The sequence below is a fragment of the Cupressus sempervirens genome, chromosome 11, assembly GCF_028749045.1.
Source record: "Cupressus sempervirens isolate cs-2001-9-10 chromosome 11, ASM2874904v1, whole genome shotgun sequence".
NCBI classification, from domain to species: domain Eukaryota; kingdom Viridiplantae; phylum Streptophyta; class Pinopsida; order Cupressales; family Cupressaceae; genus Cupressus; species Cupressus sempervirens.
Window position 1 is genome coordinate 276,702,898 of NC_143128.1, and position 13,328 is coordinate 276,716,225.

Genomic DNA, 13,328 nt, shown 5'->3' on the forward strand with positions numbered 1-13,328 from the left:
AATCATGCTTAGCCTTAACCAGTAAATCTTTCTCATTTTGTTGTCTTGGAAAATTAATCACCGCATTCTTGGAAGTTTTCACATCACTTTTATAAAATTTGAAGCCAGAATTTGGTAACCCAGTAATCTTAGCAATTAATTCCACAGTTACCTGAATGCTTCTTCATTTGGTAACAGACATTTTGTTCTATGTTCTTCCTTTTCTTTATTATTCTATGACAAATGGGTCTTATCATGCTTTCAAAAATTGGCTTATTTTCTCCTTATTTGGAATCCAATGTGGACATGCACTTACCGTATGTGTCTTTACATTTCTGCAATAATGATTTTTATATCGTGATTGGAAATGATAGATTTCTTTGCAAACCATGAAAATGCAGTTACTCTGCCAGGTTAAACCTATAGGTAGAAACATTTACAAAGTTTTTGGTTTCTTATGGAAGAAGCCAGTTTCTCCTAATGATTTACTTATGTAGGTAGCTGAGTATGTGTAATAATTTTATCCATACATCACGTATACTGCAAGAAACCAGTTTCAATGTACTTTTGAATACAATGAAACTAAAGTTACTGTGGCTGAACTTTCAGAATATTGATGAGCAAAAATGGCCATGCTAAATGAAGGATAGAAAGAAAGAACGACTAAAATAATGCTGCATAGTGCAACATTAGCTTACAAGTATGTCAATTTACTCAATTCTGCAACATATGAAGGGATTTCTCCAGAAATCTTGTTGTTTCGAAGGACTCTGCAAAAACAATAATATGTTAGCAAATGCTATGTAACAAAGAAAAAAATTTCAACTTAGGTGCAATTCATTTTACTTACAGATCAGTTAAGTCCTTTAAGCCTTTTAAGAATGTCAATGATGTGACACCTGAAGTTAAGTCACTTATTCTCCTGCTAGAATAAAAATATACAAAAATGGCCCAAAAAAATGGAGTTGTGAGCCCCAATCATGACTTTATTTACTTCCATGTGTTTTAAATGTCAAGTAAATAAGGATAGGAGCACAAACACCAAAAATTAGATAAACCCACACATACAGCGTTTGCAAAGAGGTCAAGTTGGAGAAGCTTGAAGGAATTGGACCCTCAAGAGAAGTTCCCTGAAACTTCCTGCATAACTAATTTTGGTCAACATATGTACCCAAATCTATATATAGAAAATATTGGACATCAAAATTGTAGGCCCATAAAAGATTCAAATTGAGGTGACAGTAGTTCCTTTTACGTTCTCTTGTATGGAGCCTTCTTTTTAAAATGCAGTCCTCAGTTTAATGAAAACAGACAAATCTCTGATTCGGTATGACCTTAGTGACAGGAAATCAATCTACAATCTTGTTCTTCCATAAACTAAAGGTTCTAAATTATATTGGCAGTTGAAATTTTAGTTAGTTTGTTACAATATGCAGACAAAATGTTAAGGTAAATGTAACAACAAATCACCATTTGAATTGCTAATACACCATAATAATTCTTTTCTAATCAATGGAAGAAGTATATAGATTTAAAGTTCCTTCAGCTAAATTGAAGAACAATACCAAGAAGCCTTCTCTTCGAATAGGCAGAGGGTATGCTTGCACAATTTATGTTTTTACTATTTAAGTTATTTTTACTATTTATGTTAAATTAAGAATAATAAATGCTCAGTTTGTGGTATATTCACAAGTGAATGAGAGAAAATGGCACTTCAATTTTTTTGGCACTCTCTGCCAGTTAACATTACAGGAATTGTACAATTTGATCGTACAGCAGAGAACAGGGTTCACAGTAACTGTAGAAAATTTGAGTCAAGGAGAAGTCTCATAAAAAAATACTGATGAAGTTGTCACATCAAGGAACTAGTGTCTGAAATCATACACATATAGATGGATATATATGCCTTTCTTTTTACTTTTATGTATGTGCCATTTTATACATGCATCATACAATAATAATTTTCTCTTGCACTGTCAGGCTATAATTTCTATCCTTTTCCAACTTAGGTTACAATGTCAATTTGATGTATAAGGTGATAACCAGACAAATTGTGATCACACACGTGCACACAGCATACATATATTAAATCACAGTATCTACCAATAAGTGTGTACTGGACTATGTTAGACTGACTTTTAATAATGTACACACACTCCAACCATAAATTCTAAATTGTGCAGAAAAAACATCTTACAATTCAGTTAGATCTGTCCAGTTTCCAATGAAATCAGGTATTGCACCAGTAAATAGATTGTCAGATGCCCATCTGCAAGCCAAAACAAACATAAGGATGTCTACCCTTCCAACAGGTGGGACATAATAATAAAGACTGTATATCTAACATAAAGAACACAGACTAAAGAATTACTTGTAAACTCTTACAAATTCTTCAATTTCTGTAGATTTTTGAAAGTGCTTGGAATCTCTCCAGTTACTCCGGCACTATCAATATACCTTTTCAATCAACAAGAGTAATGATTATTCTTATAATCACACATTTTTACCACATGATCATGAAATTCCTGCTAGAATTTGGTAGACAAAATGTAGCTTACAATTTATATTTTTACCTAAGAGATATGAGGGAAGAAATGTTATCATCAATTAACATTTAACTTTGAGTAGACATCTATACAGATAATGAGAGGAAGAAATTTAGTGACAGATTTCTCAACTGATATTGACTTGTTCTTTTGCTCAAAGAAAAAGGATGAAGCTTCATTCAAAGTTTCATGAGAAATGAATATTGTAATTTCCATACAAAAACCTTTTTGTTATTTTCTGTGATAATTTCCAACATATTAACATCTACTTGATGATTGCTCGAGCCAACTTTGTCCTTAAAACATTAAAGGTAGAAACTTCTATATCTTGAGCAATTATATTTAAAGAGAGGATAATTATTTCATTGATGTACATCCATTTGCATCAACCTTGTCTATCTTTTTGCTTTCTCTTTCTCATCTTTGAGTAAATCAAATAGAACACTCAAATTAAGATATTATGTTTTCATTATCTTTCTCTCTTGAAAAGGATGTAATTCACTTGGAAAGGGCTGATTTTAAGCTCCACAATATGAAACATGCTGGGTGATTTTTGACAAGCCGCTGAATCGAATCACCGATTTTTGCCCATGAATTGCATGAATTGCCATAAATCAGCTCAAAAAATCGGGCAGCCCAATTGGGCAACTTGAACACAAAAAAATACAACTTTTTAAAATATTTTTCTAAATATTTCTCATTCTTATAACCCTAAACGGCCTTCTATTTGTTGAGTGTGACAAAAAGAGAGGAAAAGTGAGAGATAGACTTTAGCTAGAGCTAGAGCAAATAGACTTGTTTTTCTCTTTTGTTTACAGATAGATATACATTTCATGGATCTTCATCTTACATACATTTATGATTTGATGTCATTGGTTTTATGGATCTTCATCTTTCATACATTGATGATTTGACAACATTTATAATTCTATATATCTATGCCATATGATCCTATGTTTTTTATTTACTTCAGCTACAAATTACAATTTACACTTTATGTATGTGATGGATTTATCATTTATGTTCTTTGTTTATGTATGTTAGCTTCTATTTGATGATGTTATGTTTTTAAGTTATATTCAATAAAGGTGCATGAAATAAGTTTTAAATTGTTAAAATCTCTAAATTTCAACGGTTTTTTCACTTTGTCGATTTATAGACGATTTGTAGCCAATTCCAATCCGATTCACAAGTTGAGTTGGCCTTACCAATTCCAAGCCGATTCTGAGTTTTGTTTCTTTGATCTCTATAGTAATTACCTCTCCATCAAGTAGTACTCTGAAATATTTGATATGGAACAAGGCATATATTAGATATAGAAACAACTTCTAGCTGAATTAATTCTAAAAATGAAGAAATCTGAACCTCTTTATGGAATTTTAGAAGAACAACAATTGATTGTTTTCAAAACTGAAGATGAAGGTTTGAATCTTCTATATAAGAATCAAGAGATGGAGTGATTTGAACAAGTGAAGGAACCGTTCTTTTCCAATCACTTCTGCCTTTATTTTTTCAAGATTTGAAAACATTGACTTCCTTTTTCACACCCTTTTTGTTGGATTTTATTGTGTTTTATGAAATATTATTTTTTAATCAGCACACAGTAATTTTTACTTTCTAGATTGTCACTATATTATTTTATTATATTTTCCTTTCCAAGAACCTTTTTGATCTATCTTGGACAATTTTGTTCACCCACTCTTCTAAAATACTATGACGATTGAAAGAACCAGCACCAAAGTCTACATATTTTCACTTGATTGAAGAAAACAGGAGATAGAATTTCTTCATTTGAATCACTTAGGTCTTGAAGTACCTTCTTTGAAGCATAAAAATTAGCTAATCTAAGGCCGTACAATTGTTTTACTTCCTATAAGCTTCATATAATTAAGAAATTTAGCACACAAATCTTGAATATCAAGTTGAGGTATACACCTTTCTCAAAGCCTCTCGATCCTCATAACTTAAGAGTATAAATCCTATTTTTGTGATGAAACTTTAGGTTGAAGTTAAAATTTTAAGCACCTACATTTGTAGCATCATTTATATTAGTGCAATCATAAGGTCCTATTTGTACAAGAAATTTAATGACCAACTTAATCTTTTCATACAGTAACCATGAACAATTGATAATTGTTTGCACTGCTCCATTAAAACAGCTTAGTCACTTGGATATTAAGGAAAATTGTATTGATAAAATTCAAAATCATGTAAAATATCATAAGGTGTATACATGAACAAACCAATCATCCCACTCATAAATAACCTTTCTGCATTATAAAAAGTACAACAAGATTTTCATTTTATAAAAGAATCCTTTATCACTTTGTAATGTTTCATGCTTTCCCTTTGCCGCCCCCCCCCCCCCCCCAAATTGGTGTTCCTACAGATCCATTTTTATGTCCCCACTTGTAATCTCCTAAGATAATGGGAGTATTTACTTATAACGTTATTTTCTTTCTATTATATCCTTGCAAACGGTGAGGTTACTTCTCTTAATGCTCAGCAAGATTTACTAATTATAATGTAAAATGATAATGACCTAGGACTCAACTAATGTTATAAACCTTGTGAAATTGATATGCTTATGAAATGTATCTAATTATATTAATATGTAATGAATGCCATAACTGAATCTTATACTATGCAGATCCCAAGATTATGTTAACGTCAATATACTAATTAACCATTGGCCTTGTTATTCCCCTTGATGATATGTGCAAACTGTAATTATCTTTGCGTTTATTCATCTTTGATGATAGTCTTGTTTCTTACATTTAGCCAATTTTCCCTCTACAATGCTCAAAATATAAAATTAAGATGTCATCAATATTATATCCCAAACTAGATTGGCTAGATTGAGAAATATTAATGCATCTAATTGTATCAAATATTATGCTTGACCTTGATATTATCACACTTGACTATCAGCTTCACTCGTGATAATGCTCTTGCCATCAACACACACACACACACAAATATATATATATATATATATATATATATATATAGAGAGAGAGAGAGAGAGAGAGAGAGAGAGAGATCTGATTATCAAACAGAGGTATCTGGTATTCAGGTAACAAAAATACATATTGCCTTGTATTCTACACTAAGCGTATTCCTTGTTGACAGGTTGCTATCATGGTGTTGATGGTATATTGATTTTTACTGTTTTGGATCTGTTCCAATGCTCCTTCATCCTATTTGATTCAAACGATCACAAATGTTGATGTGTATGGTCTTTTAAACAATGTGATTGTTGGCAGGGATAAACCAGCTTTTCTGATTTGATACCTTTATTCTTAGTTACCGATTCGGGATACAAATCCGATTCGGGCACGTGAATCAGATCCGTGGATTCATGATTTTTTTTTTCCCGATTAGGATTCGTGGAGGATTCGTGAATATATATATATTACTGATCTTGCCCAAGCCCCAACTAGTAACATATATATATATATATTTCTCTCATTTATTAGTATATATAATGCATAAAAAGGTCATTTTAGCACTAGAAAGCAAAAAGAAATATTTAAAAAAGTCATATTAAATAACTTAGACTCACTTAAACCTGTCGATCCTTGAGGATTCACACTGGATCCTTGAGGATTCGTCCCTGGATTCGTGCAGATCCGGGCAGATCCTTGTGTTACACATTGGATTCGTCTGGATTCATGGGCCATGAATCCGGACGAATCCACTGTGTAACACAAGGATCCTGCCCGGATCTACACGAATCCAGGCACAAATCCGGATCCGGATCGGACCCGAATCCGGATCCAGTCTCTAGGGCACGAATCCGGTAACTAAGCCTTTATTTCTTGTCTTTTATCATTTCCCTCTGCCTTGTGTTCTCTCCCTCTCTGTCTATCCATATGAAGGAAAGGCTGACTTCTCCTATGGGTCATGACTTGTTAGTCACTTATATAAATGTATCAAATAATATATTGTTTTTTGTATTGATTCTTTAGTAATTATTTAGTATTTTAATTTTATTATTAATGATTATTGAAAGGAACCCAAGTGTCGAATAACACTTCCAAATGCTAAATTTAATAGGAGAGAAAATGATGAAATTTCTTACAAACCCTCAAGCTATTGCAAACTAGATAAGCACATACAAAAATAAGAATTAAACAGATAAATTCACAACATTAGTTATACATGGGAAAACCCTTTCAGGAAAAAAACCCACCTCTCCAAAGCTAGACCCAATCGTATTATCAGCAACAAAATAGTTACAATACAATTTCAAGAGCCAACACTCTCCAAATTAATTCCAACAGCAGAAAATGCTCTTCAAATATTTCTCTCTCTCTCTCTCTCTCTCTCTCTCAATTCTCTTTAGCGAGACATTGTATTTATAGTCTTTGTGCAAAAAGAAACAATTTCTAAAGCATCAACATTCTATGTATTTACAACTTATTTTAGAAACTTCCTTGTGCACAACTCTTGCATAAAAAAAAAAAACCAAGAGAATATGCCAAAGAGATAAACTTTTTTATTTGTGCTCCAAGTCTATCCTTGTAGAAGATTTGGTTTCATAAAGCATCTTTCCAAAACATAATTAACCAATAAAATATCCTAAAGTTGAGTCACCTTATCCCAACAATCTCCCAATTGATGAAAACCTTAAGCATCATTGTATTACAACTTAGGCCCCAAGGCCCATAGAAAACACGCCACTTGAACTTCTTATTGTGCACTGACTTTGTCAATGTATTTGTAACATTCTCCAAAGTAGCAACCTTTTCCAATTTCACCATTCCATTTTCCATGTTATCACAAAAAAAATGATACTATACATCAATATACTATTCTGACATGGAAAGTAACATTCTTTGCTAAACAAATAGCACTCTAGCTATCAAACAAATAGTAATTTGTCCTACATCAAAATCAATATCAAAACATGATCTCTTAAGCCAAATGACATCTTTAGAAGCATGAATAGTTGTCATAGACTTTGTTTCTGTAGTGGAGAAAGAAACTATAGCCTACTGCTTACTCATCCAACTAATTGCACCACCAAACATCGTAAAAACATATCCACTGGTAGATATTCTTTTGTCAACATCACTTGCCAATTCTGAATCCTCATATCCATGAATGCAAAGTGAATGTTGAGGTCCAATAGGATTACCACAAAAAGATGAGGAATACTCAGACATACCCTTCAGACACTTGAACACTTTCTTAAGTGCACCCCAATGCACCCTTCTAGGATTAACCTTATACCAACTAAGTACTCCCACTACTTGGGCAATGTCCTCAATCTTAATAGGAGATTTCAAACAATAATGCTTAGAAAGCTTCATTCCTTGTAACATTGGACCAACTAACTGCCTGTAAGTTGTCATCCTGAATTTCTCCAACACAAAGTTAACATACTTCCTGTAGCTCATCCAAAGCTTTATCCTAGCTCTATCTCTAATGATCTAAATCCCTAAAATATATTTAGCTGCACCTAGATCTTTCTTTTCAAACTTTGTTGCTAATTGAGACTTCAAATCTGAAATCATTCTTTTACCATTCCCAATATGATGTAGAGAGCACAACAAAGAAGCTTCAAGTGAGCTTCCCACTCTTAAAATCAACCAACTAGTTATCAAATCTTTAACCTTATCACAAGGTTTCAGCACACTCCAATCCTCTAATAGATCAAAGAAATACGCTCTCCAACTTCACCAAGAATCAAAGGACAAAGAACCAAACTTGCCCACTTTATGGGGTTTGCACCAATCCCCACAACTAGGTCAATACTAGGAAAACACCCTAGAAGTTTGTCTCAAGGGTTCTAAGATATTAAATAGTCTTAGGGCACCTATTTAACACAGACTACACCACTGGTTTGAATCATATGCTTGCACAAAGCCTCAAACCCCGATTTGGCGTAGTAGCCCTGTGAGCCCCTTTTAGTCCTCTTGGAATGGCTTTTTGGATCTAACTTCACAAAGTTTCAAACAAGACCCCAAAAAAAAGAAGTTTTGAATACCCTGTTCAAAGTTACTTCAAACCTCAAAGCATCAAGTTCTAGCCCCACTCCAGCATTCCCTTTCCTTCATAAAGCAACACAGACCTAAGTGATCAAGTTAGGCTTGGTTTACAAAGCAACTAGTAGGAAATGGGGTCATGGAAATGAACTCAATACTCAAGAATGACCGACAACACTAAAGTAACTTATTTCCAAATGCTCAGCCCTTCACCAAGTTCCAAACTCCTGCCATTCACAAATCAACACGCTACAAGAGGTCAAATCCTTCACGGTACTTGACCTAGGGCCTGATTGGAAAAATCACAAAACACATCCTCCAGTTTTGGAACCCTGGAATCTTCAAAAGGACCCTACTAACTACCATTTCCCAAGTGGCCATGAAATTCCAACCAAGGAAATTGCAGTTAGAGGCCCATTTTTTGCTGTGTACTCCGAAATGCTGTCCTAAAAACCAAGTTTCACAAAAAATGCAATAAATTGCATTAGAAAACACGTAGAATGATGAGACTACAAGAAAAAGAAAGCTGATTCAAAGATTTATCTCAAACATCCATCAAATCTGGTCTGACAGCTCGTACAGTTTGTGCAGTGTGCAAATAATAGTAAAAATGACTCCAAAACTGAATTTTTTTCCTTGCAACTTCATCCAATCTGTACATTAATGCCCTCCAGACATCACAAAATGAGGTATATATATCTCTTATGTCTATTTAAATGATTACAACCAATATTTTAACAGTTATAACTCTTTTCCCACTAAGTTGCAACTTTGAGCAACTTTTACAACTTTCAACAATGCAACTTTGCACAAAAAGTGCAATTTTTACATTTTTCACTTCATTCCACTTCTAGGACTTGGAAAAGGTTCCAGCATACCTAAAACAAACAAAAAACAACTAATCCTAGGCTTTCTTGACCAAAAACATTAAAATCCAAAATTTGCCTAATGAACAACTTTTGCCTATAAATTGCATAAAGTACCTTAAGCATACAAAATGGTGTCTTTCTTTGACAACCATGGACTTTTCATCCAAGGTTTGTTTATTCTAGCCTAAGTAGGTGAAAACAAACATGAAATCCAAAATATAAATCAAGTGCCCTAGTGCTCTGCACCATACTCCCTAGGGGAAAAGAAACTCAAGTCTCTTGAATTGGAATGTCTTCAAGTTTACCCCCAAGCTTGATGATGTCATTCTCTGAAAGCCAACTTGCATCCTCTATTGGTTTATTTTCCCACTTGACCAAGAATTCATAATATCGTTTCCTCCTTGTCGTTTGTGTTTGCCTTTTGCCCAAAATGGCTTCAATGATAGTTTTGGGCACTTGTGGTAGTTCTTAAGGTAAATTTGATTCTTCTTGCTGCTGCACTACCTCAACTTCTTCATTATCCTTTGGACCCTTGAATGCATAGATATTTGCCACATTAAAGATAGGAGAGAACCCTAACTCATTAGGCAAGTCAATGTGATATGCATTGTTGCCACATTTCTTCAGAATTTTGAGTGGTCCTCTCTTCTTCATCATTAACTTAGTATACTTCTCCCTTGGCATTCTTTCCTGTGAGGACCCTTACCACAAGGTCTCTGGAGGCAATACTAAACTATGGAGATTCTTTCTATTTTCTATAAAATACTTGGCAATCATATGAGGAGAAAAAAATGTAATTTTTTTTAGACAACCAATTCAGTGATCAGTGGTATTACCAACAGCATAGACTAGCTAACTCCTTTCAGTAATAATTCAATGGAAACACACCAATCCGTTGTAAAGAGTAAATAAAAATATTCAAATAGTGTCAAAACCTGAAGTTTGACCAATATTCTTGAACTCCGCTCCCGGTCCACAAATCGCTATTGCTTTGTGCAAACACTTTCCTCTGTCATCTGAAATTCGAGCTACCCCTACTGTCGGCAGATTTCTTGCTGGGTCGAATTGCGTCTCAGATTGGTCCCTATTCGTTTAAAAGGAATTCGCTCAATGTTTTGTCTTGGTCGGTTCCCAATCAAACCCGAGTTTCTGCTCACATTATCATCTCCCGCGATTTTCTTCAAAGGTTTTTTCAGACTTCGTGCAAGTGCCAGTAATGGCCGTGGGTGCTTGAAAATATCGCCGAAATTTTTTAAAAAAAAAAAACACTTCTGCCTGACGATATTTCTACATCTCCATTTCGAGGGTTTTGCAATTCGGATTCGTAACTCCAATTTATTTCCCCTTTCAACCTGCCCTTTGCGATTCGCTCCTGTTGCCGGCTGAGCATAAATCAACCCTTCTTGGACTAAGCCTATCTAAATTCGGCGAAGACTGGGTAATGTTCCCGACTGGCCTGGAGAATTTCTTGATCACTGATGTGCCATTATTTGTTTTCCCTTCAAATTCCTCCAATCCTGCAACAGTTAATTTCCTTCTGACTGACCCTTCAATGGTCAAAAAATTACATAAATTGGCCTTAGGCCACAGATCTCTGTCCAAGTGAAATGACTGTGATATCACTTCCCGTTTGCAATAATTTGGGCGATATTCCACACCCTCAATTGCTTATCAATGGGAGTTTTCGTTCCCAAAGATACTCTGAGAATTTGCAGACCAAGTGACTACAAATTGCTCCAAGAAGAATAAAAGTCGGATCCACAAAACTGCCTGTCCAAATGGGTGCCTCTTGTCCTCTATTTATTCACTTTTTGAGAAGTCGCTGGAAGCTTCCAGAACAACTTATTATAATGTATTTTATTATTAATTAACTTTATAAAATTAAATAAATAACTTTATAAAGTTAAAGTACAATCTTAATTCGATATTAAGACAAGTAGGCCCCACTTACTGGATAATAACTTTCTGAGAGCAAGAATGTAATCATCTGTCAACAGAATGACTCTCTTTTCCAAAATTATTTGCCTACAAAAGTCAATGATAGGCAAATCCCTGGTAGAAGTTATGTCGCTAGAAAGGGGACATGACAGTCCGCCCTTCCTGAAATTGCTTGTCCTCAAGCAATCTTAAAGCTGGATGCTGCAAAATTGTTTCATCTTCCCAAGTGGCATCTTCAACTGGTAGATCTTTCCATTTAACCAAATATTTTCTGATTACCCTTCTGCAGAGCTGTTTTTCCCTACTTTCCAAAATGGATTCCAGCACTAAAATCAATTTCCCTTCATCATCCAAAGGAGGTAATACTGTAGAAGGTACCACATTTTGTCCCAGCGCCTTTTTTAGGCGTGACACATGGAACACATTATACACTTTACTATCTGCTGGAAGCTCAAGCTCATAAGCCAATTCCCCTATTCGTCTGGTGATCTTGAAAGGCCCATAATATCTAGGCTTGAGCTTTTCTGACCCACTTCTTTTAAGAGTAGATTGCCGAAAGGGCTAAAGCATGAGGTAAACCATGTCACCAACCTCAAAACTTCTCTCAGTTCTCTTCTGATCTGCATATTGCTTATATTGATTCAGTGCCCGAGCGATATTATCTCGAAGAGTGCTAATAATGTCTTTACTTTCTTGAACCAAAGTCCCGGCACATGGAACCCGGACATCCCCCAATCAGCAAGTCAGTAAAGCTCGGTGCATCATACCCATATAATGCTTGGAAAGGTGTCATCTGAATTGACATGTGGAAAGTGGTATTGTAACAATATTCACACAAACAAATCCATCTTACCCATGCCTTCTGTTGATCAGCCACGTAATTCCTCAAGTAGCCTTCCACCCACTTGTTTACTATCTCCGTCTGTCCATCAGTCTGCGGGTGATAACTAGTACTGGGTGTGAGCTCAGTGCCACATAATCAAAACACCTCCTTCCAGAAATGACTCAAGAATCTGCTATCCCTGTCACTGACAATACTACGGGGTATCCCATGTAACCTGAGAACCTCTCTGAAGAATACCTCAGCTACTTGTATTGCTGTATAAGTCCTGGTGATGGGAAAGAAGTGAGCATATTTTGTTAGTCTATCCACCACCACATAAATGCAATTGCGTCCCTGAGCCTTGGGCAACCCTGTAATGAAATCCATGGATATGCATTCCCACTTTTGTCTAGGGATGGGAAGTGGTTGTAAGAGTCCTGCTGGGAAGGTGTGCTCCTGTTTATTCTGTTGACAAACAGGACACTCACAAACATACTGCAATACATCTTTCTTGAGTCCTTTCCATGTAAACCGTTCCCGCACCTGTCTATATGTTTTAAAGTACCCGAGATGACCAGCTATGGGTGAATCATGAAGAGCCCGCATAATAGACCGTTTCACCTTCGATCCTGGGACTAAAAAGATCCTGTTCTTGTAAATGATCAAGTCATCCATAAGTGAATACTTGGTGTCAACAATTGTCCCATCAACTATCCCAGATGCCCAAGAGTCTCTAACATACTCTGCAACAATCAAATGCTTCCAATCCTCAGAGATCGCAATCATCGCACTAAGATGTGGCTTGCGTGACAAGACGTCTGCTACAACATTCTGATGCCATTAACGTATGATATATCAAAGTCGTATGCCTATAGCTTACTCACCCATTTCTGCTGTCTATCATTAAGATCTCTCTGCCCAAGGAAATGTCTCAAACTGTTGTGGTCAGTTTTTATACAAAACTTACCTCCTATTAGATACTGCCTGAATTTAGCTAATGCGTGCATGATAGCTAACATCTCCTTGTCGTAAATGCTGAATGTTTTCTCTGGGCCACAGAGTTTCCTGCTCTCATATGCAATAGGGTGTTTGTCCTGCATCAAAATAGCCCCAATACCATCTCCTGAGGCATCACACTGAAGTTCAAATGGCTTCGAGAAATCGGGCAATGCTAGTACCG

The 13,328-nt window shown here is 35.4% G+C and overlaps 1 protein-coding gene and 1 long non-coding RNA gene across 6 annotated transcripts in view; one reads left to right on the forward strand and one right to left on the reverse strand.

Annotated features, from left to right (window-relative positions):
- The window catches only part of LOC149529187 (putative LRR receptor-like serine/threonine-protein kinase At1g56130), a 256,167-nt gene that overhangs the window by 71,698 nt on the left and 171,141 nt on the right, over positions 1-13,328 (reverse strand). For all 4 annotated transcript variants that reach the window (XM_089811093.1, XM_089811094.1, XM_089811092.1 and 1 more), the window contains 5 exons: positions 2,365-2,436; positions 2,177-2,248; positions 1,048-1,119; positions 830-901; positions 678-749 (listed from right to left, as the gene is read on the reverse strand). In XM_089811093.1, coding sequence (XP_089667219.1) covers positions 678-749; positions 830-901; positions 1,048-1,119; positions 2,177-2,248; positions 2,365-2,436 — 360 coding nt within the window. The remainder of the gene's footprint in view (positions 1-677; positions 750-829; positions 902-1,047; positions 1,120-2,176; positions 2,249-2,364; positions 2,437-13,328) is intronic.
- The window catches only part of LOC149529188 (uncharacterized), a 164,059-nt gene that overhangs the window by 35,520 nt on the left and 115,211 nt on the right, over positions 1-13,328 (forward strand). The gene's annotated exons all lie outside the window — the stretch shown is intronic.